Source organism: Lagenorhynchus albirostris, chromosome 20, assembly GCF_949774975.1.
Source record: "Lagenorhynchus albirostris chromosome 20, mLagAlb1.1, whole genome shotgun sequence".
Taxonomy (NCBI): domain Eukaryota; kingdom Metazoa; phylum Chordata; class Mammalia; order Artiodactyla; family Delphinidae; genus Lagenorhynchus; species Lagenorhynchus albirostris.
In genome coordinates this window covers 36,433,103-36,457,920 of record NC_083114.1, presented here as the reverse complement: position 1 = coordinate 36,457,920, position 24,818 = coordinate 36,433,103, and the positions used below count along the sequence as shown (strand labels likewise).

The following is a 24,818-nucleotide window of genomic DNA, read 5'->3' as shown; positions in this document are numbered from 1 at the left end:
TGGCCAATGGTTCTCCAGTGTATCCCACTGCCCTGTCCAGCACTGCTGCAGGGAAGGCAGAGGAGGAGCCCCAGAGCATTCCTGTGAGCTCACTGGGAATTTGGACATTAACTTTTCTGCAAACACATCCAGTCAGTGACAGAACCAGTCAGAGATAAGAACTTCCCTTTATTAAGTCTCCACATTCATGTCCCCTTGATATTTTTGTATTTACTTAAGGAGAAGGGAGATTGGGAATTCGGTCTTAAAACATGTAGGGTGCAGGAGAGCCCACTTCCCTGATCCCTCAGTAGGATGTGGACTGTGAGATAAGAAGGACAAGGGACTGGCGGATGCTGGTAGCTCACAAAGGAAATTTGAGATTAGGGAGACGCAATAAATTCCTACCGCTTAGACATCTGGAGCATAATCTCTGCAAGCTAAAGAATCAGACTAGGCCTTCAAAATCCCTTAAGGAACTCAGACCCCGAAGACAAGCCAGGTGAGTGAAACAAAAGACCAGAGATACCACACAGTACAAAATAGTCATTATTTATATTTTCAAAAAGAAAAAAATTAACATTTGGAAGTTCTCCCCTGTAGGAAGAGGGGCGAATTGGAAGGAACAGGACTGGCTCCTATGCAGGTGGCAAGTCAGGTACGAACAGCTGAGCAATCTGGGCTGGGAGTTTTTCCACACAGCATTAATAATAAAATTTCCTTTTCTCGTCTTTTTGCTCTGTTTTTGTTTTGTGTGTGTTTGTTTTTTAGAAAGAGGAACAGGGGAGAAGAAATAAAATCAGAGAAAAATGCCAAAAAACATTTTCCACAATATCTAAAAACAGAGAACCATAGTTTTTGTCAAGACAGTATGAATTCTGGATGAATTACTTTTTCCAGTTTTCAACACCAAATAAAGATTTTTTTCCAAAAGCTACCACATCAGAATACTCATCTTCTAGATCAAATCGTCTCCTTCCCCTTTCACCTCTCCTTGTTGTTTTTCATAAAAGGGTAACGGGAAGTATTGTGTTCTTGCAAACAATAAGTGCTAACAACAAGAGAGCTCTTCTGATACTTGCATGGTGCGTGGTGAGTTCTCACAAATACCCAAGTTTTAGCACAGCTGGATGTACTAAAACTTCTCTCAACATAAATACTACTGGAATCCAAAAACTGATTTTTGAGAAATTCTGCAAAAATCCTTTCTTCTTTCCTTTTCCCTTCTCTTAAAACTAAATGTCCTTTTTAAATTTTCTTTTTGCTCCAGGCACCTGACGATCTGTTCTGCTCAGTCAGATGCAGACAGGTTTCTCCAAAGTACCACCGCTGGGATGTCCTCAGGGCTAGCGCCTAAACTGAATCCCCGCAGTATCAAACTCGGCCAGGCCAAAGAGAACACAGTGACGCAGCAACAGGATTTTCATTAGGTTGAACAGCCCCGAGTCCCGGGCCCTTCCCTCCCCCCACCCCCCTTTCCCCCAAGTTTACTTAGTGCTGTTTTAAAAGTCTGGGGCCACGATGCAGTCTTTTCCCCCCACAACGGAGTAGAAGCTCCACAGATTGCGCTGTCTACCTGGTGGACTGTGGCAGCAACAGTGGCTGCTGCTTCTGGAAAGTAAACGGAGTCTTACAACAGGCAGGATCTTAGGACTGCTTCAGGCGCTTGCGCGGGGGTCCCAGGAACGGGCACTGTGCTGAAGCCAGAGAGCGGTACGCCTCAGCCACCAAGTGGGGATGTGACACCACCATTGACTTCCACCCGGAGGTCTCCAAGACGTCCGAAGCATGACTAGGAGAAATGCGAGAGATGGGTTACCAGAGGGGTGAGTGGAGGATGAATTACACAGCCACCTAGACAGCCGAATTTCCCAGGGTTTGCTGCTTTGGGTGTCAATGCAAGACGTACTCAGACAGAACCCTTAACATGCATGAGAATTTGCTTGTTAGAAAACGTGCAGACAGGTGACCGGGTTACGACTGTTGTAACTCTGAAAACTAGGACTCTGAGACGCTATGTTCTCAATTACAAAAGATGAAATGTTCCTCAGGCTCTTCTCTACATCATCAATGCTCTTCATATTCATTGGTGATGCTGATAAAGAGAAAGAGCAAGACTTCTCTGGGTCAGACAGCTCTGAGCTTCCATCTGGCTTTGCCACTTACTAGTCCCATAACCACAAAGCAGGTCATAGCCTGGGGCCTATTTGATAATCGAAAAAGAGGGGCTAATACTCACACTTCACTGAACGGTTAACATCTAAAAAGCACCAAGCAAGCGTCCAGCACAGAGTGAGCACTCAGGACAAGGAACACTTTGCTTCGGAACAATCTTACAGACTTAGAGGACATCATTTCCTGTTTTCAGGGCATTTTCTGCGTTAAGTAATGCTTACTCACCTACCCTGCGACCTCTTAGACCTCTCACCCCCCAGAACTGCTGTTTTGAGGGCTTTATTAGTAGGCCTGCTTCTCTTCCTGGGGTTTTTTCCAACTTTTGCTCCCCATCAGGCAAAGGAGTATAACATGTCCCACTGAAAATTATTTCAGAAAGTAATATGGTCATTTAGGATGAAGGAACAGTTCTACTGGAATTTACGCTTCTTTCTCAAAACAGTTATTTTACGACCTCGTCTCCTGATCATGCCTTCTCTTTTCCCCCGTTCTGCAGTCGACCGACCGCTGGACACTCTTACTAACTCATAAAAATCCACTTCTGCTCTCCCAGAGATCTGCATGTCTTTTTTTTAAGCCGGTGAGTGTGAAGTACAGATACTATCGCTTTAGGGGACACAGCTTTTTCAGACCAGCAAGTTGTCATTTTCATCAATTCTGATCCTGCAAGGTAGTAATACACTTCACTCACCAATCAGATTAGACTGATGAAAGCAGAACCATTTTTCACACCGTCAAGCTGAAGGAAAAGATGGACACTCTCTACTTACTACTAAAAAGCTTAATGAAGCTACTCACCTGTTTCACTCACCAATTCAAAGTCTTCCTTTCTCATTCGTTAACTAACCCAACTACCCTGAAAGAACTTTGAAGATGACAACTCACTAGTTGATGAAATCCACTGCCTGAGTTTTCAGCTGATCTGCGCTGTGGAGGTCAGCCAGGATGAGAATCTCTGCGGCGTTCTCCACGGAAAGGTTACTGCAGAGGGCATCCTCACACATGACCTTTAAACGCTCCAAGGCATACTGTAAAACACAAGCGTGGCTGTCGTCAGAGCAGGAATGCTCTGGACCGACCGCTACTGAAGTTGTTTTCTTCAGCTGTACCATCACGTAACTGGATACCTTAACAAAACTGCACAGACCACAAAAATGCTGCTACTGCAATTATAAAACAAAACCACACTCCGAAGGCCGAAATGAACAGCATAGCTGTTGCATAGCTGCCATTCAAGTTCTAAAGTCTATTAGAAAAATGGCAATTATGGAATAGACCCATATCTTCAAGTTTTCCCCTACCCCGACTACCATTAAAGTGTCTCTTAAACCATCACCACCTACCCTTACAATGAGGTATTTCTCTGCTTCAAGTCGACAGGGACATTACATTTAAATTTCTGCAATCCTTTTATTTAGAGCCAGACTAGGGTGCAGCACAGTCCTTTCTACTTAAGCATTGTCACCAGCCCGGCAGGATATTCCAACTGTCCCATCAGGCTGTGAAAAGGAGCCCTGTGGTGACATTCACCAGCATCTCTACCACTAGTTATTCCTGAATGAGTGTCAACTAAAGGCCTCCTTTTCAACAGAAAAGGATAAATGGAGTCCTATCTTATCGGGGTTGAGGTTAAGATTCTTAGGGTAGAAGAACAAAGCAACAGAGACCCTGGATCCAGTTTCAGCCTAAAAACTTCCTATTTTCCAAGTAAAGGGTATAAATAAATGTTTTGGAAATGAAGGCCTAGGTTAACATTGGGCACATCTGATCTACCTGATTTGTTTTGATGCAACTGTGCTACTTGCTCTCAAATATATTATGAACTTACTAAGGAATTTCAGGGAAAAGGGGGAAGAAGGGATAAAGGAAGGCACAAAATAAAATGTCATTAATCAGCTCATAGGAGAATGATTTGCTCTGAGGGTATCCACAGTCTCCATATAGGTCCCATCTTGAGGGCCTGAGAACTGAATGACACAACGCTCCTTCAGGCTGAATCATGACGATCAAACCAAGACCCTTTTATTGTTATGAATTCTGGGTGAGGAGGCATATCTGCTGGCACTGTGATCTCCTGCAGCAAAAAGAGAATTTTATTGGTTTTGGGTGCAGCTTTAATTTCTTACATTTGAGTAACTAGAAAACAGTTTCCATGGAAAACGGGAATGACACTACACAAGAAAGAAATTAGGCTGCCGTTTTTGTTTTAAAAGACTGGAAAAGGTTAAGTAAATGTTCAGTCTTCATACAGTGCTGCAGAGAATATTCGTCTTATCCTTTCTCAATAAAATTCTTTTAAAAGGACTTTTACTGTGAATAGCTCTGATCCCTACTGCATAATTAGACAAGAGTAGCCATTTTCGTCCCTTGGGGACAAAGGTTTTTTTCTTAATTATGCTTCTGAAAAACCTGCCTAATGGTAGTCCTTACCCGGGAGATTGAAATTTGTCTCCTAGGCCTGGGCTATGTGTTTTGTTTTGTTTTTGGTCTAATTACACATGTCCCCAGGAGACTGGAAAAACTTAGAAGAAGCTGTTTTAGCCTCTTGGGTAAATTCTAAATGTTTAGATCCTTCCATGAAAATTTTCTTATTCTGTTTTCCTGAAGCTCACAAGGAGGTGTAAAGGTAAAAATGTTTTCAAATAAGCTTAGAGCAACGACTGTCTAATGGGAAATTTTGAATGGAATTTGAAAAACGCACCCTTCCGTTACTTCTCATTCATAAATTTAGAGCACCGCTGTGATTCAACTGCTTTAACTAACACATTGTACTGAAAAGCACCAACCTCAGAATGTCAGTTCAGGCTGACCCCCTGCTCTCTACTTACAATAGGTTCCCAGTAGGCTCTCTGGCTGAGGAGCAGGTATGAAAACCCAGGGACACAGATGTCTAACCCTGGCTCTGAGAATGTACAACTCTGAGTTTTAGTATTTCTGTCTAAAAATTGGACCTTGTGATGCTACTCATCCTTATGGGAGCTAGACAATGAGGGGGATAAATGCCTGGCATGTATAAGCACAAGTGACTGCTTCATTGAAAATCAGAGGAAGGGGAATTCCCTGGCAGTCCAGTGGTCAGGACTCTGTGCTCTCACTGCCGAGGGCCTGGGTTCGATCCCTGCTTGGGGAACTAAAATCCCACAAGCCGTGTGGTGAGGCCAAAAAAAAAGAAGAAGAAAAAAAAAATCAGAGGGCGGACGAGGCAGAATCATTATAAACTCATGTTTATAAGAAGCAGCCATTTGGGCTGTGTATTCTACTTCCCCAGAACTCACAGCGAATACTTTCTTTCCGTTTCCACTGGAGGCAAGTTTCCTCTGGTCAGAACTGAGCTAGACTGGAAGGGTATAGGATGTTCACATTGCTTAACTGTACTTAATAAAGTCTTGAAAGGTGATAAGAAAGGTGCAGCTATTATTCAATCCTTTTCACCGGCAGCACTGATTGGGTTTACATGCCTCATCCTCTACAAACACTCCAAAAAGATGATCAATAAAGATAAAACCTCCACTGTAAACACAAACACTCTCCTCCGGGGTGCTAAGGGAGAAGGATGGAGGTTACTCCCGTGAGTGAATCCTGAGAAGGCTCTAGTGCTCTCAGGCCAGAGCCAGCTGTGCCCCTCGGGTGGGCGCTGCAGCATCACGGCAGGAAAAGGGGGCGCCTCCAGCAGAGAACCATCTTTCTCACGGGGTCTACTGCTGGCTGGGTTTAAGCCCTTTAACACCCTTGCCTCAACTGCCCCCCAATGTAAGAGAAGCTTCCACAGGATAAATAGCAATCCTTTCACACACACCCCCACCCCCACCCCTCAGTCACGTTCCCTCAGACCACAGGGCCTTGGAGGAACAGGTCACTGCTCTCTCTGGTCTATCTACACAATGAGTCAGTTTCCCAAAGTGTGTTTTGGGGAACACTAATCCCCAGAGGTGATCCTTGAGAAAAGTAACTCCAGGGTTAACTAAACTGGAGAAATTTGTCTATTATATTCTCTTTTAGAAAACTAACAGTACACACTGACATACTAAAGGTTCTGAGAAAGGTCCTGCTATAAAAGAGCAACACAAAAAAACCCAATTTGACTTGGTGTTTCATTAACCTCTTCCCCTCAACCTTATTTTGGGAATCACCAGCCTGTTGTTTTAGGTAATAACCATATTTCCTTAAGGCTAAGATTTTACATTACATTACATTTTTATTTTCACACTTTAACATTTCTCAAATTAAAACGTGTCTTACAATCAAAGCATACATTTACTGTAGTAGTATCTCTTTTTTCCCAAAGATCTATTCGTCATCCTTCAATTCTGAATATGGTATATTTCAATAACTTCTAAGGTAAAAGCTGAAAATGCTAATAAGCAGGATACTAGGTAAAAGTTATTCTCTTACTGACAAAGTTTAAATAAAAGTTAATGAACTCAAGAATATTTTTGTAAATTACAAAGCCAAATTATAAATCCAAATGTTAGTATTATCTGAATCTTTAAAATCACTGTGGTTAAATTTGAGATCGGCAAGAGAAGAGAGGTAAACATCAACTCATCCTTCTTTTCCATAATTAGGATGACCATATAATTTGCCCTTCAAAGCAGGATACTTTTGAAAATAAAAAGGGTGCTATCAGTAACTGTGTTGGAACACGAGTGTAAACCAAGACTGTTCTGGCCAAACTAAGATATATGTGGGACTTCCCTGGTGGCCCAGTGGATAAGACTTTGCGCTCCCAATGCAGGGGGCCTGGGTTCAATCCCTGGTCAGGGAACTAGATCCCACATGCATGCTGCAACTATGAGTTCGCATGCCGCAACTAAGAGCTCGCATGCTGCAACTAAGGAGCCTGCCTGCCGCAACTAAGAAGCCACGCGCTGCAACTAAGGAGCCCGCCTACTGCAACTAAGACTGGTATAACCAAATAAATAAATAAATATTAAAAAAAAAATGAAACTAAGATATATGTTCATCCTGCCCACAAAGCAACATAAAAGCCCAGTCATGAAACTCAAGAGGTCACCAAGACTCCTAGTCTTGTTGTTGTTTTCCTGTTCTCATCTCACCTTGTCAGCAGCTGCCAGCAAATCATCAGCCATTTTGTCGAGGTTCGGAGCCTTCCCCGTGTAAATGAAGCACATCATTTCCTTAAAAACTTCAGGCTCCACATCATTGATTTCAACCCGATTCTATGCCAAAGAAACTAAAAATGAGAAACATTCCAACGTAACAAAATCCCTAGACAATTTTCATGATTTTAAGCTCTGATGAAGAGAGGAGCTCATACCATTTTAAATCTAACACGAATGGGAAAGTTCTCTTTGCCCTATTTGATTGTAATAGCCTTTTCTCCCATCATATGTACCACCTTTGTTTTCTCAAATACAATAGCAAGACAACTATACCTTTGATTTTTCACCTTTCTTTTCCTCAGTAGAAACACGTGTCTAATACCCTCACCCAAGACTATTTGGATGATCTGCCTGGAATAGTGTTTCTGCTTTACCTAGAATGCTTCCAGACTACCTCTCTCTGCTCTCAGAAATTGTCTGTTCAGGGAACTCTACTCCATTTGAATAACATAATAAGACAAAAAAAACCAGGAAAATAAATCTGCTGCCAAACTGGGAAATGATCTGATTCTAGCCACCTAGCTAAAAAGACGTATCTCTATCCTGTTACATACCTTTTTGCTTTCCTCCATTTCATGTTCAAACATGGCACTAAAAACTGGAGAACGAGCTACAAAGTGAAAGGAAAACAGAAACAGATATGGTTATCACACCAAAATCTCTTGGTTCTTCTGTTATGAAGAAGAGATCATTTTCTTTTTTTCTTTTCTGGCCACACCATGTGGCTTGTGGGATCTTAGTTCCCCGACCAGGGATTGAACCTGGGCCAATGGCAGTGAAAGCACCGAGTCCTAACCACTGGACTGCCAGGGAACTCCAGAAGAAGAGATCATTTTCTTTCCTGTCCCACTACTACAGAAATGGTCTTTTATATCAAATTATGCCAGAATTATAAAATTACTTTCTTTTTATATTATACAATAAGTGAATAATTATTATATAATACGTAGGGAAAATAAGAAATCACTTCTTTCAAAATAATTTATTGGCTTCATTCCAACCATTCATATTTCAAGGAGATTACTCAAATTACCTATGTTAGATGACAATGATATCCTCTGAGTAGATCTTGGGGTTCAAATGGAAGCTCCTTCATGGTCTAAGCAGGGTGTCCTAATACCTGCATTTTTGCCTGGAACAATGATACCTACACTTCCTCCGCTTCCAGGGACCACACAGCAAGGAGGTCAAGAACAGGGCTCAATGGCATCCCTTAGCTAGGTGAAGTGCAGGCTTATTTATGGCAGGCTGTCTGTTACTCCAAGCCATGCATTATCAACAGAGATGGTAACGCCCCAAAGAGGTGAAAACAATCTTAGGTATCACAATCATTTGTGGCCCTTCAGATCTTAACCCAACTAGACAAAATCTTATTCCTTAATGTCTTAATTTTTTCCTTAGGGGTGGGAATAATGAAAAAAAGGTTCAGAAACAGTGTTCTAAGCCATGCCCATTCTAGTCTAATGAACACCATGAAAAATAAGTAAACTTAATTTCAACCATGAAAGTAATAAAATGGCTAAGAACTCAAATTTTATCATGTCCAATAAATCAGGGGTTTTGGTGAAAGTTGAGACTACCAATCTCTACCTAAGAGAGGAGGGACAGATGGAATATATAGAAGGAGTTTCAGCTAACAGGCACCTGGAACTTTGACCTAATTTATGTCAGAAAGGACTAATTTTAGATTGGCCATTTTCTAACCACATAATCTGGGCAAATCACGTAACCCTCTGAACCTCAATATTTTAATCTATTCCAAAAGAATATCAGTTCTCATTGTTCTTATCTCTGAAAGGCTATAGACTATAAGGTACTATATAAATACATTACAGAAGCTGAAGACTAAAGGGCTGGTGCTTTTAATAAAGAGGGAAGGGTCCAAAGCAGCAATATGCCTAGAGGGATCAGTGGATAGAGAGAAGCTGATGTTATGAGAATAAATAAAATAATCTAGGGAGACTAAAGTAGAGTGAAAAGAGAACTGAGGCAGACCCTTAGGGAATAACAACGTTTAAAGGGATGGGTGAAGAAGAGGGAGGCCACACATTAGAAGGAGCCAGAAAGCCAGCCAGAGAAACCAGAAGAAAGGAGTCAAATAATATATAAACTAGAGTCCCTCAAACTTAGGAACTAGCAGGTCATGTAACTTTGGAAAACCGCTTTTGTGGCATGGAGGCAAACTGAGGATAAGTGGGAGGAAAGAATAGAGAGAATGAATATGTTAACTCAAGAAACTTAGCTCTGGAAAATAGAGAATTAACTAGAGGGAGAAGCTTGAGCGTGTTTACAGGCTGAGCGTGAACAGGCAACAGGAGAAAGAGATGGCAACGATACCGGAGAACAAGGGTCTAATTGGCAGAGTAAGGCTTCTGAGAAGGCAGCATGAGACAGAACAACGGTAGAAAGTAGTCTGCTTTGGACACGAAGAGCACCTCCTCCACTGAGAATGCAGAGAAAATGCAAGGGAGAGGCAAGAGCCGAGGGAGAAGGGCCTTGATTTTCTCTTGGAAGAAGTAGCAAGGTCATCTTTTAGGAGCTGGAGATTAAAGGAGAGTGGTAAAGGTGTGAAGTGTCTATTGTTGAGAAAAAGAAAAGGAGCTGACTACGCATCTGTAGAAAGAGGTCTCGGCAGTGCCGAGGGCCTAGCTGAGCACAGAGGCACGAACACAAGAGTTAATGACTTCCTTTAGCAAGTCTCAGTAACACCTAGTTGAGAGAGAGATCAGGAAGATGGTTAGACTGAGCCAGACAGAGGTTTTGCCAGGTGTGTACTTTAGAATGGCAGTGCTGATGGTCTTGGTAAGAAATCTGTTACCTGAAGGTTCATGTGATTTCCTCTTACATCTCTTGGCCTAAATATAATTTTGTGGCTGAAAGCTACGCTTCCCTGTGAGGTAAGGCCATCAGTCTGCCTTAACAGTTCCTGCTGTGTGTCAGTCTTTCTGGTCTTAAAGACCAAGGGCCTATTACTAGAACAAGACCTGATCTTCCACGTCACTGGCAACATTCTCATTCTTCTAGTAAGTTTGTATGGAAGAGAGGGCCAAGACCTCCAGGGCTGGGGATTTGGCTATGTGGTGGTTTAGTCCTGAGTCCAGAATCCTCTCCATTACATCCTAAGTCCCTGTCTAGGGGCTGATACCTGCTCTTAACCAGTGTTTTGACATCTAGCCTCCAGGTGCAAAGGCATCCAATACACATCATCATCCATTCCTTGCAAATGATGGCCTAAGTCCACTACAGAGAGAAAAAAAGAAGTAGCATTTTTATGGAGAGTAGCCTTTTTGGTTTTGACAACTAATGTCACCACAATATAAAAATATATTTAGCTGCAGTTTTTTTGGACTAGTTCAAAAAGTTGAAGTAATTCAAAAGGTGATTATGCAGCCTACTGTTTTTCCTTGTTTAACCACAACTAAAGCTCCCCATGAATAAATACCAACCTGCTAAGATAGCTTTGTGAGCCTGGAATTCCTGGCCAGCAACACACAAACAACAGTCTGTGAACCGGGAATTCTCCCACAGTCCTCCTAACTCATCCGCCAACCGGCACTCAGGAACCTTCACCATATTCATGGTGTTCTGGCCAGAAATGTTGACAGAATCTTGCACCACACTCACCTGTGAAAGATAAGAAAACACAGTCCAAAGCTTTTGTTACCAGGAATTTTCTTCCCAGCAGGAGGAGAGATGACTTTTACCTTGTTGTTATGGTACATTTAGAAACTGACGTTAGGCATATTCTCTTGAAACCACCTTCACAAATGAAGTCTTTAACCTCTGGATCAAGTAATTTCCAAACTATCATGATCATACTTATTCTACACCATCTCAGGACAATAAGGAGAGAGCCCCACAGATCTCCTTCTCTTCCAAACTTCTAACAAGCTCTTCCTTCCCTGCCCTGAAGACCTGGGCAAAACCCCCAGAGGGAAAAAACTGACAAAAACAAATGTTAAACCTCAAGTATTTACCTTATTCTGCCTTAAGCAAAAGGTTAAATATAAAGAACTCTATAGAAACTACCATTTAAACTAAACTCTCCAGAGAAAAGACTCTAGTAAGCCTAAAAGCACTTCACTTTTTTCAGTTGGGTCTGGAACATAAAAATAAAATGCAGCTTCCATAGGGCATTTCCTCACAAATGTTAGTTTAATGAACAGGACTGGGCCTGCAAGATCTTGCGTAGTGATAACTAGGTGGGTATCCCACACCATTTATACCCTCACTCGGTCATTGGTGACAACGACATACAAGATGACTGGCTCCAGCCGGGCATGCACTTACAGCTGTGGAACAGAATGACGACGACGGGTTTATAGAGGAATCCAACTTGCCGCTTGGCTTCAGCAGCAGCATGGTTTAACCAGTTGAATTAACTGTTCAGTCTAGAGAAAAACCCTGGTAACTTCTAGATGGATCAATGAAGCTCACATAAGTTTGTCAGGATACAAAATACAAGGATTTATAAACCATATAACATCATAAAATAAACGTAAATGACCAAACTGAAGATGAGACCGAACAGATCAGTCTTCTGCCTGACAACCCTGGCTATGCGTCCTCTCCTATATCACATTAGGTTAGAAATGTTCAAATGAAAGCAGAATTCACAAACCCTGAGAATCAGCTCCCCACTCTTGCTATTCCTATGAGTTAGATGAGAAAGACAGCTGAGGAGCATCCTAAATGACCCAAATTTCTTTTAACCTTCAAGAGGCAAGTCATCCCTTCCTTAAGTGCAGTCATAAACCCAGAGGCCTGTAGTCCCTTCTGCGTAGGAGTGAGGTATTTACTATCAGGTCATGAAGTTTATTCATTTGTTTAAAGCTGGCTGTTACGGTCTTGGGCAATGAAGCAACCAAGCTAATGAACTATGAATGTGCTTAGCATCAGTAGCACGTTTATCAGAGCCAGAGCATAACATTATTTTAATAGCCCAGGACCCAACACAAACCACCCCACAGAGATCGTCCCATGTAAGATCTCTAATTTGGTTCAGCAACTTTCTCATATTAACACCCTTACTTCTTTGATATAATATTAACACCGAAATAGAAGTAGCCTACTTCCAGTTTTATCTTCAAAATACTGCTGATTTAAAAACAAACAAACAAAGCACCAAGGAAAAGACCAATTAAATCCAACTTCCTCATAGGGAAAGGCAGGAATCGCTTGGGATGGCCAATGAAGGGAATGGAGAACGCTTTTGGCACTGGGTTCCTAAGCTTGAATTAAACCAGGCTGACAGGAGCCCAAAGTCATTAACACTTGATGGCAATCTACTAGACTGGGTAAAATGAACTGGCAAGAGCCAAGCTGATTTGCAAACTGTGGTGACCAGTGGACTCTGTGCTGGTTGCACGTGCACTTGGTAATGAGTGCGGCCCAAAGACTGTGACTCCTCTCACTGGGGCAATTCCTCTCTTCAGACACAGACAGGAACACAGCAGGAAGGAGAATGTACCTTTACTGTCTGAGCCAGACTTGTTCTGCAGATATATGGATGCCTGGAGTCTCCAGAGCTCTGAATGTCTGGCACCTCTTACCAACATTAAATACGCTTAATTAAAAATAAATTTTAAATGGCATACACAAATGAGTCTTCAGAGCCCAAACTTTTAACTTAGAAAGGGATTGTTTTCCTCTGCAAATGATGATGCTAAAATGATACCATTTTGAGAAAAACTAAAGATTTTTTTTAATGCCTATAAAGTTGACTACGGAGACTCATTCAAAATTGCAGCTGTGAAGATGACGTGACTGTGACATTTATGTCTTAGAAATGACTGCATGAAAATGTCTCAGGAAGGCTCTATAACCCTCTAAATTTCAAGTTGTAAAAGGGCCTCACTTTTAAAGTCAATTCCTTTTCTTAAAAAAGAAAATTTCATAAAAGACATTAAATTTCATAAAAGATTGTGCCATTTCTTGTTTACTTTGTCTAAACATAGAATGTCAAGGTAAAACCACTAGAAATATATTTTAAATTTCTGTATAATTAAAACAATCAAGAAAAAATCAACAGACAGCATATAGATTGTTTATAGCAGCAGCACTATTTCTAATCAAAAGACTAGCAACAAACTAAATGTCCATCAGGGGACTTCCCTGGTGGTCCAGTGGTTAAGAATCTGCCTTCCAATGCAAGGGACGTGGGTTCGATCCCTGGTCAGGCAGCTAAGATCCTGCATGCCACAGGGCGACTAAGCCCACGCGCCACAACTACTGATCCTGCACACTCTGGAGCCCACACGCTAAACTAGAGCGCCTATGTGCTGCAACTACTGAGCCCGTGCGCCACAACTAGAGAAGCCCATGCACCACAACTAGAGAAGCCCATGCACTGCAACTAAGACCCAAAGCAGCCAACTAAATATTAAAAATAAATAAATAAATGTCCATCAGCAAGAGAATGAATAAACAATCAACTGTCATGTGAATACACAACAAACTACTGTACAGCACTAAAAATCAAGAATTATAGTTACATTCACAATATAAATAAATTTTAGAAACATAATATGAAAACAGCAAGTCCTAGATGACTACATACATCCTGACACTATTTTCATAAAGCTCAAAAACAAGCGAACCTAAACAATATATTGTTCAGGCATGCAAATAATGAACAAGGGAATGATAAACAATTCAAAAGCGCTATTTATTATCATCATCTGAGTAGGGAGACAACAGGTCTAAGGGACAGGGGAGAAGCATATATAGTTCTCAGTTATTGGTGATGTTGCTGTGTTGGGTGGTAGGTTTACTACATTATCATGTTTTATAACCTATAATGATAATACATATTTAATAACCAGTTTTGTAGGTCAAGATCAAATATTATTAGCATTTTCATAAGTTCAACTAATATATCCAAATAATCCATTTAAAAATGATAAAAAGAAAAATTAGTAGACCCACATATTTAAAATTTGGCAAAAATACATATTCCCAGGCTTTGAACGGATATTCTGTGTTTGATAAGGAAAGAGATGTTTTAAGAGTTAACTAGGGGCTTCCCTGGTGGCGCAGTGGTTGAGAGTCCGCCTGCCGATGCAGGGGAAACGGGTTCGTGCCCCAGTCTAGGAAGATCCCACATGCCGTGGAGCAGCTGGACCCGTGAGCCATGGCTGCTGAGCCTGCGCGTCCGGAGCCTGTGCTCCACAACGGGAGAGGCCACAACAGTGAGAGGCCCGCGTACCGCAAAAAAAAAAAAAAAAAAAAAAGAAGAGTTAACTAGTATTGAGATATTTCATATTTGGTATTTCATATTTCATATGGTATTTAATATTTCAACTTTAATTGCAACATTACAAAGAGGCACTGGAATCTTCTACCTGTCAGAGGCATATACATTGACGGTGGAATACATGTATATTTATTGCTAACAGCTACTTGTTTTCAATATAAATCAGTGGAAAGAAGATCAATAGAAGCTGAAACATTTCAAGTAGATTTTCTGTGGTCCAAATTGTTACAGAGAAAATTAAAAGTGTAAAGCTTTCACGATTCTCTCTTTCATTACCAAAAGAAAACTTGGTAGAGCCCATGTTTCCTTGGGTAAATGGCATTCAGTTTCACTTAGTGTAGCACAGCAGACTAGAGATGGAAAATGGAGAGCTGACATAGCCCTGACACTAATTTGCTGCACAATGTTAGTAAACTTACCTGACCTCCTTAGGCACTGCTTCTCTCCCCAGTAACATGAAATGAAGAGAAAAAAACGAACCTAGCTCAAAGGATTGTGATAAGAGACAATTCAGGGAATGCGTTAACTAAGCAACATCAACTTGGAAGAACTGCCATACTTCCCAATAGTCAGACAGAAAGATCACCGAGAATCAAAAGTGAACCCAGTGCAGCACATTACAAACAAGACTACTCAGTCGGCATTTTTCAGAGTTTCATTAATGGTTTTACCACTGAAATACAACCCAAACACACAAATGTGTGATTCTCAGTCTTTCACCTTCGGATTCCCTCTTGTGGCCTCTGGGAACAGACCAAAAATATCCACAAAACAACTGTACTTATTACTTACATCAGGACAGGACAGAAGTGCCTGGGCCAAAGACCGAGTAAGGAATGGAACAGTGGAGTACTCATAACCTAAATTTGTATGTGGACATCAACTTCATAAAGGCCTCTAAATTATAACAAAATACTAACTAAACCAATAATAAATAAATATGAACAAAATAAATTTGTTTATAAATATTCTATTGATAGAGGTAGCACAGGTCAGAAGAATAGAATTTGCACCAAAGGACGATCCAGCTCTGAAATGCACTAAGAACTTAGATGAGCTGCAGACATTTTTAAAACCCACACATTCAAAACACACCCCCCACGCAACTGTCTTGCAATGCTGAATGCTACTAAGTCCACAGAGAGCCTTGGAACAGAAACGAGTCTCACTAGGCACAAGCCCAAGAACAAGAAGCAACACTCAGCACCTGTGGCCAACAGAGAAGTGTGAGAGGAACAGATGGCACACCTGGTCCGATGGTAAGAAACCGATGGCATCAGCAGAACCCAACAGACGTTTCCCTGTTCAACATCTCCTCATTTCCAAAGTGTCATCTCACTTCCCTTCTAAGTCAGTAAGGCATTTCTAAACTTAACCACAGGATTTCTCCTAAGAGAATTTCATATGGGGAAGCAAAGAGAGAGTGCACCTCGGACTTAACTACAGGATGAGAGATTGCGAAGTGAGGGCAGGCCAACTGGTTTCCAAATCAAGAATGTCAATACAAGGGCTGGAGCAGATGGAATGGATCTGGTGATGGTATAGAGGGGAAGCATGTAAGAAAAGGCTGGACCCACTGTGGACTTGAAAATGCTACAGTAAAGGTTTTGGTGTTGCCTAAAGCACCAGATGCATTATTTAGAGGCGATTTCTCTTCCTTCAGAGAGCAGTTCAAAAATTGGCTTTCATTTCCAACAGAAATTAGAGTTTTCCACTCTTTTAATTTTTTTCTGAAATATAGGATCTCTAAGGTGGGTGAATATTAAATTGATGGTTTGTTTATGTAACATCCAACATCACATAAAACCACCTAATTGTTCTCATTTCTTCACTTGGGCAACTGAGTATGATCTATAACTACTTGGATTTATGTAGAATTCAAATTCCAAGTCCATCAGACAAAAAACAACTGCAAAGTTTTATGTATTTTTACAGACGCCATCACTCTAGTATTTCCTTCTTTTACTTAGCAATTAAAAAGGAGAAAAGGTAGCTATTATGCAAACTATATTTTACGTATTCAGTGCGATATTTTAATAAACTATAGCTCCCAAATTTCCTAAGCACCAGCAACTATTCCGTGGAAATATTCAATGAGCTGTGACTTGGAAAAGAAGCTGGTTACTGCTGGCCAGGCCTCGTCTACAAAGGGGCAAGGTTCCTAAGGGACACGTTTCCTACTGTGCAGGCGGTGATGTGCCTATTATTTGACAGAGCACACTGCTAGTTGGGGAACTTGCCTGCACCTTCCCCATGAAAGCACAGTGGTCATTTTCATAAAGTGGTGTCGCTCAGGAAGCAGCTCCTTGACCATACGATGTACAGGGAATGCCAACATCCCAGCTGACTGGAGGTTTTATTCATTTCTTACACTGTGAGCTTATGAGTATTTATATATGTATTGATAACAGCATGAGATGACCAATTTGTATATACTCATTAAAGAAACCATTTTTCAACTCACTCTCAGTTTGGGAATTTTACTTCAAGGCTTCTCCTATAAACCTGAAAAAAGGCTCTTTAGGTCGTTGGGGAGAGAAGGACTCTCCTAACTGACTACAGATAACTCTCTTAGCTAACTATGAGGTAGAGGGCTTTAACCGTTTTAACCTTCACTCTAGAAAAAATGGTTCTCACCTTCCTATTTCACAATTACCAGAAAGACAAACTGGAGACACTCAACAACCGGTAAGAGTCATTTAGTTCGAAAAGCAGAAAAGGAAAGTGCTCTGTCAAACACACGTGGACTTCATACTCAAGGAGGAGCCAGAAAGCTCAAGGAACAAATATATTTACATATCTAGTTGCTGGTCATTCTCCTCAGCTTAAAGTTAACAGTCCTTCCAAATGCTTTCTGAAAAAATCCACAAGGAAAAAGCCAGAATTCTGACGCAAGCAGCTAAAAAATCACACATACCAAGATAGGGCACAACCTTTGTTTTTAAGAAAGTAACAGGTGGAAAGCTGAGATGCCCAACAACCTTGAAATCACGGCACAGCTTTTCAGTCAGTCACACAAATCGCATTTGTGCAGCACCACTCCACTTGGGGATTTTTCTCACTCACCATCCTTGATACAATACAATTATGTCTACTGATACCCATCAGGTCTGGGAATTGCTACTCTCACAGCAGGGTAAAAGGACTCACCTCACAGAAGAGGGTAAGCTTGTCATCAGGGAGAAGCCCATTGGCCTCATCCAAGAGAAAATCTCTACGGATGAATTTTTTGAATCCCCAGTCTTTGCCTTGCACAAACCTATATGCCCGTTGACTCTCTGGAGTGAAAAAAAAAAAAGTTATATTTAGGATTACTCAAAAAACCATATCAAATCCACAATTTGTCAATATATAAAGTTGCCATATGTGAAAATAAAGAGCCGAACAAAGGTAACATTTACCCATAGCTTTGGTTTCTTCTCCCTTGGCATTCAGGATGGAGAATTTGAATTTTGCTCGAACTTCACTCTTTGGACAGCTGACCAGTAACAGGTAAAGTGACAGGTAATCTTTGCTCTCTTCATCTAGCCCTTTTGGGTTTACCCGCAAACACCTACCCAAAACAGAAAAAAAAAATGTCGAAAGCATCCATGTTTGTAGGCTCATGAAAGGACAGGAGGGAACTAGAACATCCAAATCGAGAGGGAGATGTTAAAAAAACAAAACAGACAAACAAAAAAAACCCCAGGCCCCATAGAGGAGATTCTGATTCAGCGAATGACTACTTGGAAATCACTTTTCTAGAGCAACCTGAGGCACCTTTTAAAAAGTAAACAATAAAGGGGCATCCTAGGATCTGACAACACATCCCCTGCATCTCTTCCTCTTTCCTCATAATCTCCCAAATCAGTCTTTTTTCCCCTAAAATATTTTAAAATTCAGCCTAGGCTCAATCTATTCTAATCCTCAATCTCAGGAAAAGCAGCCCCTTATTTTGCTGGGATTGCAGTGAAACCAGGAAAAAAAAGTCAGTGAGCCTTTCAATATCACCTTGGGAGAGAAAAAGAATTATAGAGGAATATGTTAGTAGTAAATAATCTTTTATAGATATTTTATCAATCTGGCAATAATATTCTAAGATTAAAATAAAGGAGGCAGCATGGAGGAAGCACAGACAAAAGTAAACTCCCATTACACAGGGTAGAGTTCTAAGCCAGACTTCTAAACAGAGTTAGAGATGCCAATATGTTACCAATGGATCAAAACAAAATTCAGACAGAATAGGTTCAACTCAGTTAAGTTGTAAATGTCATTAGCTGAACTGCATGTGGTTCAAACATGGCTTCTACCACATATAATACACAGGCCATATGTATCCTTAGGCCTTGCCAGTGTTATAGCACCTCTCTCAAACAGGTGGCCCAATTCAGTGCTTCTCCAGGAAGTGCATATGCCACATAGATCACTACACAATTGTGCTAAAGATGCGGATTTAAATACAATGCCTAAGAATAAGCCTTCTCTCAGCACCTAGTAGTACACTGCTTATGTACATGGCCAAAAAGGACTAAACGAAAGGAGAGTTGTTAAAACTTTTCAGTGGGTATCAGAGGTCAAAAATGGTGGTTCACAGATATGTGTTCTGGTCTTTGTAGAGAGCATATGGTTGTATCCATAACTGCCTGCCCCTCCTAAAGAAAACACATGGTTTGGATAGGACTGACCCCCACTTCCAGATCCTATTTCCCTTGCCACAGGGATCAACTGAGGGAACCTAGATCTAAACCAATCAGTGCATTCTTGGCCACACAGTTCAGAGCAAGTTCAAAGAACTTGTGGGATGGTAGCGGGTGATGCTCATTGCTACCGCCAGTCACCCTTCAACCACAAGGGAAGCTAAGCTTGAAATGTCAAACAGTGTGGAGAGCAGGGCAGAGCAGAGAGCGATGGGGTCCTTAATCTAACCATTGGGCTGGCTGCTGGATCAAACTACCTTCAAAGACATCCTACACCATGGGCATTCCAGGTACATAAGTAAATAAATCTCCTTTATTGTTTAAAAACAGGCAATCTAAAAGTCAAGAGATATTACATTAAAATCTAGATCTCTTGCTTTTCTTGAAAAATCAGAAAAATCAGAAAAGTCAGTCCTTATTCACACATGCCTCTAGTCAGCTGGAGCTGAGTAGCCACCACTTCTTTTAGAAGGACATTCACTAGTTTGCCAAGTGGTCAACACTCATACCATGTATGGACGTTATTTACAACACTGGCTCTCTTTACACATTTACATTACCCTACAGCCATTTGAGCTTGCTGATCCCCTGATATACTCATTGAATTAATTCAACAAATATACAGTGAGCATCTGTTATGTATCAGACACCAAGGAATACATTAAGAACAAAACGAAGTCCCTGCCATCAAGGATCTTCCACTCTAGTCAGTATCCTGTGAAGCCAAGCAAACAGGCAACTTATAGAAAAATTTGTATAGCTAAATGTAGTCTTCCTCACCATTTCAGTTTATCATTGGCTCCTGATGAAAAGGTTGAACTTTTAATGACTTCACCCATTTCCTCCCGGCAAAAGCTAAAGTTATTGATGGTCCACATGTAGGAGAATTTCACTACTTTGATCTGTTGATAGAAAACCAGGAAGCAATTAAATAGGAAGTGGGCAACCTGAAAAACAGGCTGGAGATCAGATAATTTTCTCCCTCCCTCCCTCTGCATAATCCCATAGGAAGACAGCACTGTTTGGCCAGCATGGAGGCTCAGCCTTTTCTGTCTCTCATCTACATTTTAAGAAATCTCACGGTGACCAACTGCTTTCATAACTTTTCTCAGCTTGAGAAACACTAGACAGAAAGTGAGAAAAACATGGACAAGGTTGGGAAAGCAGGTGATTAAGCCACACCTAAAATGAACCTCTGCTCAGAGCAGTTGTTTGATGATTTAGATGTTGATACCACTGCCTGGGGTTGCAATCTCAAACCTGGTTTCCCCCTAAATTGCCCAACAGAGGAATACACTTCCATGAAGGTGGATGTAGGCAGCAGATCCAGTTTCAAAGATTCCCCTTTCAAGCTCCCGTGAATGCCTAGGGCATTCAGATTCCCCATGGAAAACCAAGCTGACAAGTACTTTATCTAACTATTTGGCAGGTATGACCCAGAGAAAGCAGGAAAGCCAACGTAGAAAAGAAATCTGATTCCTTTCGTCCCCCAAAATCCTCCCAAGAAGCACCTACCTGTGTGTAACACCAGCTCTCAGCTACTGGGCCACTCGACATTTCTGCCGGAGGTGGAGGACTTGGAACCCTTGACATCGCCAGTTTGAAGGTTAAACAAGATTTCCAAAGTCAGGGGACAAAGACTTCTGTTCCTCTTCACCCTGGATGATGCAAGAAGCAAGAGAATTTTATTAGATTAATGGTATACTATCCTACTATTTCCATTTGACCTTCCAGAGACTGGAAACTTTGTCTCCTGCCTGGAATTCTCTACCCTTATCATTCAAATGGCTTCTTAGCATTCAATGTTAACCTCAGAGAAGATCACCTAACCTAAAGCAGTCTCATCACAATGATATCACCCTATTTTAATCTTCTGCACAATACTATTTAATATTATCTTACCAAATGAGTTTACTCAAAGGGTACTTAAAGTACATCCATGAAAAGGCTACCTAAAGAGGAGACAGCATGGTCAACACCACATACAGCTTTACCACTGTACGTGGGCTCCTTCCCTTGAGGGTACAAATACTTCACTCCTAAAGGAAAATTACTTTGTTACCTTTCCAAATACTGTCTCATCTTCTCCTACACTTCAGTGCAAACTTATTATTAAGAATAAATAGTCTTCTGGGCTTCCTTTGTGGTGCAGTGGTTAAGAATCCGCCTGCCAATGCAGGGGACACGGGTTCAAGCCCTGGTCCGGGAAGATCCCACATGCCTCAGAGCAACTAAGCCCATGCACCACAACTACTGAGCCTGCGCTCTAGAGCCCGCAAGCCACAACTACTGAAGCCCGCACGCCACAACTACTGAAGCCCACGCACCTAGAGCCCGTGCTCTGCAACAAGAGAAGCCACCGCAGTGAGAAGCCCACGTGCAGCAACGAAGAGTAGCCCCCGCTCACCACAACTAGAGAGAGCCCATGTGCAGCAACGAAGACCCAAAACAGCCAAAAATAAATTTTAAGAAAATGAATAGTCTTCTATTTATCAACCCATTGCTAGCTGCTCTCTGTAAGGGCAACATTTATCCCTTTCTTAGATGTTTTCCTTTCTCTGTATCATTAGAGATCTCTCTCCACTTACACTTCACTGGTATCTGATGTTCCAGATTCTTCTTGCTTTCTCTGTTCCTCTGTTCCTCTGTTCCACAGTATGGAGCTATAGGAACTCTCATACACTGCTGGTGAGACTGTAAATTATTAAGTATATTTGGGGTAGGAATTTGCCATATCTAGTAATGTTTAACCTACTTATACGTTAAGACTTAGTAGTTCTACTTTTAACTATATATGTGCTAAAGTAGTGGTTCTCAAACTTCAGGTGCATCAGGATCACTTGCTAACAGATTGCTGGGCCCTGCCCCCCAGAGTTTTTGATTCAGAGGTTGGGCCCAAGAATTTCCATTTCTAACAAGTTCCCAGGTGACCCTGATATGCCCTGGAATACTTTGAGAACCACTGTCCTAGAAAAACTGCACGCAGGCACAAGAAGACATGGACAAGGTCGTTCAATGTGGCAGTTTGTCTGTAGACAAACAAACTAAAAATCCATTAGGAGGGAAACAGATAACTAAATTGGGTTATTTCCATACAATGAAAAACTACTTCAGGATTTAAAAGTAATGAACTACATCTACAGCACCATGGAGATGAGTGAGATCTAACACACTAATGAAAAAAAGCAAGTTTTGGAATGTCATGTGCAGTACACTATTTATGCAAATTTAAGATTTATATATTATTTACAGATATATGCATACAGTAGAAGTGAAGAAAATCATTGACAAGCTATGCATCAGATTCCTGATGGGAGAGCAAGGATGAAGAATGAAGCTGGGAAAAGAATGTAAGACATTTCAAGTTGATCTCTCATGTTTGTTTAAAAATTAGGATGACCTGAGGCAAATATGACAAATGTCTTTTAGTTTGGGATGAGAGCTATTTTAGTATATACTACCCTTTGTACTGTTCTGCTTTATCTTTAAAATATATTTTATTGGGACTTCCCTGGTGGTCCAGTGGTTAAGATTTCACCTTCCAATGCAGAGGGTGTGGGTTTGATCCTTGGTCAGGGAGCTAAGATACCAACCACATGCCTCTCGGCCAAAAAATCAAAACATAAAACAGAAACAATACTGTAACAAATTCAATAAAGACTTTAAAAATGATCCATATCAAAAAAAACCTTAAATACAATAAAATATATTTTATTAATTGTGGGAATAGTGTAAGGATGTACTTACTCCATCATATCATACATTGTCTGGTTTACAATATACAAGGGAGAAATTTCTTTCCTGAACACCTGGTCTGTTTTCAGCTATGGACAGACAATATGAATCTATATCTGATAATGCTGCTCTCTTTGCTTGGCTACTAGGAAGCCCTGAGACAAATCTGACCCATCTCTTGAAACTACAGGCTCATATGCTCATTCTACATGCTATACTCTATATAGGCTCATATGATCCCTCTACTATAGCTTTATTATTATTTTATTTTATTATTTTTTGGCTGCATTGGGTCTCTGTTGCTGCGTGCGGGCTTTCTCCAGTTGTGGCGAGCGGGGGCTACTCTTCGTTGCTGCACGCGGGCTTCTCACTGCGGTGGCTTCTCTTGTTGCAGAGCACGGGCTCTAGTTGAGCGGGCTTCAGTAGCTGTGGCGTGCGGGCTTCAGTAGCTGTGGCTTGCGGGCTCTAGAGCACAGCCTCAGCAGTTGTGGCACATGTGCTAAGTTGCTCTGAGGCATGTGGGATCTTCCCAGACCAGGGCTTGAACCCGTGTCCCCTGCATTGGCAGGCAGATTCTTAACCACTGCATCACCAGGGAAGTCCGAATAGCTTTATTATTTTCTTAACATTGTTATTCACTTTGCTATAATTCCTTGAACTGATTTATTTTACTGTTTGATATATTAAGTATTTCTGGAAACTGCCTCAAATCCTTCGTAGAAAGAGGTAAAAAAAAAAAAATCACTCAACTCACATTCACTGGCCACTTAATAAACACGGAGGAGGAGTAATAAGATATAGTTGCACCCTCACAGAGTAATACCATCAGTATTACCAGAGTCCCCATTGGTTTTAACACTATCCTACATGTGTTTATAGTTAAAACATCCCATGTAATCACACATGAAATTAAGTCTTATACATGATGTGCTATTTCACTTAAACTAAGCACTGCAATGGAATTTGGGCCTCCCTGGTTTGTGCAATTCAGGATTCATGATAATATCAAGAAAAGAGACCTGTGATCAAGGTAGACTTGCATTTGATGGAAAACATATTCTCACAAAACTGTTTACTTATCTAGTAGTGAGTAAATGCACCTTAGGCGGTTTTACAAATCCCAGTTACCATTACTGCCAGTAGGAGCCAGAATGAATTTTCAAAATTCCCAATTAAAACTATCTTTTGAGCGGGTTGGAATGAAGATGTGAATTTTACATGTTAGTTAAGAGCATAAAACTTGGCTCTGTAGGTATGAGGTGCAGGCTCAGCTCTATATTGATAGATCATAAAATACTAATTTGAGTTTATTTTTGAAGTTTAAAAAAATACTTCAAATTTATCTAACAATTAACAAGTTAAGAATTCTCTAAGCCTAAGAAAAAGACAAGTTTAAAAACCAGTTTATTTTAATGGCTTAACTGTTGCTACTGAACCATGGTTCACTATCACAACCAGGAAAAAAATACCACCTTGGTCTTGGCCATTTTTACCTATCTTTTTTGCTTCTCATTTATTCTGTAGAGAAGTCTTTGGTTTCTTTTAAAATATCACCAACCTTTCTTCCAATTTTTAAAAGTGTCCAACCCAGCAGTCAGTAGAACTGGAGAATCGGCTTTAGACTCTGAGGAGGTCTAACCACACAATCTGCTGGGAGGGAAATCGACTAGGACAGCACAAATCTAATTAATTTCACTCACAGCAGGCACCACGGGCAAAGTGTTCATAAGCAAAGTAGCCTCCCTGTACGTGAACTCTTCAGCACTTCATGCCAACTGCCGCAGATGCCCAGCAGAAAAACAATTTTAGAAAATAGGAGGTCTATTTGAGGGTCATGGTTTGAGAACCTTTGTAGGAGACAACTAGCACCAAAAT

At 41.1% G+C, this 24,818-nt stretch overlaps 2 protein-coding genes across 5 annotated transcripts in view; both read right to left on the bottom strand.

The window, feature by feature from the left end:
- The window catches only part of PHB1 (prohibitin 1), a 264,555-nt gene that overhangs the window by 166,235 nt on the left and 73,502 nt on the right, over positions 1-24,818 (bottom strand). The gene's annotated exons all lie outside the window — the stretch shown is intronic.
- Positions 516-24,818, bottom strand: part of SPOP (speckle type BTB/POZ protein) — a 67,443-nt gene continuing 43,140 nt past the window's right edge. For all 4 annotated transcript variants that reach the window (XM_060134360.1, XM_060134359.1, XM_060134358.1 and 1 more), the window contains 9 exons: positions 20,724-20,866; positions 19,989-20,110; positions 17,934-18,085; positions 17,683-17,810; positions 10,724-10,901; positions 7,832-7,887; positions 7,212-7,334; positions 3,040-3,182; positions 516-1,771 (listed from right to left, as the gene is read on the bottom strand). In XM_060134360.1, the coding sequence (XP_059990343.1) occupies positions 1,627-1,771; positions 3,040-3,182; positions 7,212-7,334; positions 7,832-7,887; positions 10,724-10,901; positions 17,683-17,810; positions 17,934-18,085; positions 19,989-20,110; positions 20,724-20,801 (1,125 nt within the window). In that variant the 5' untranslated portion in view covers positions 20,802-20,866 and the 3' untranslated portion in view covers positions 516-1,626. The remainder of the gene's footprint in view (positions 1,772-3,039; positions 3,183-7,211; positions 7,335-7,831; positions 7,888-10,723; positions 10,902-17,682; positions 17,811-17,933; positions 18,086-19,988; positions 20,111-20,723; positions 20,867-24,818) is intronic.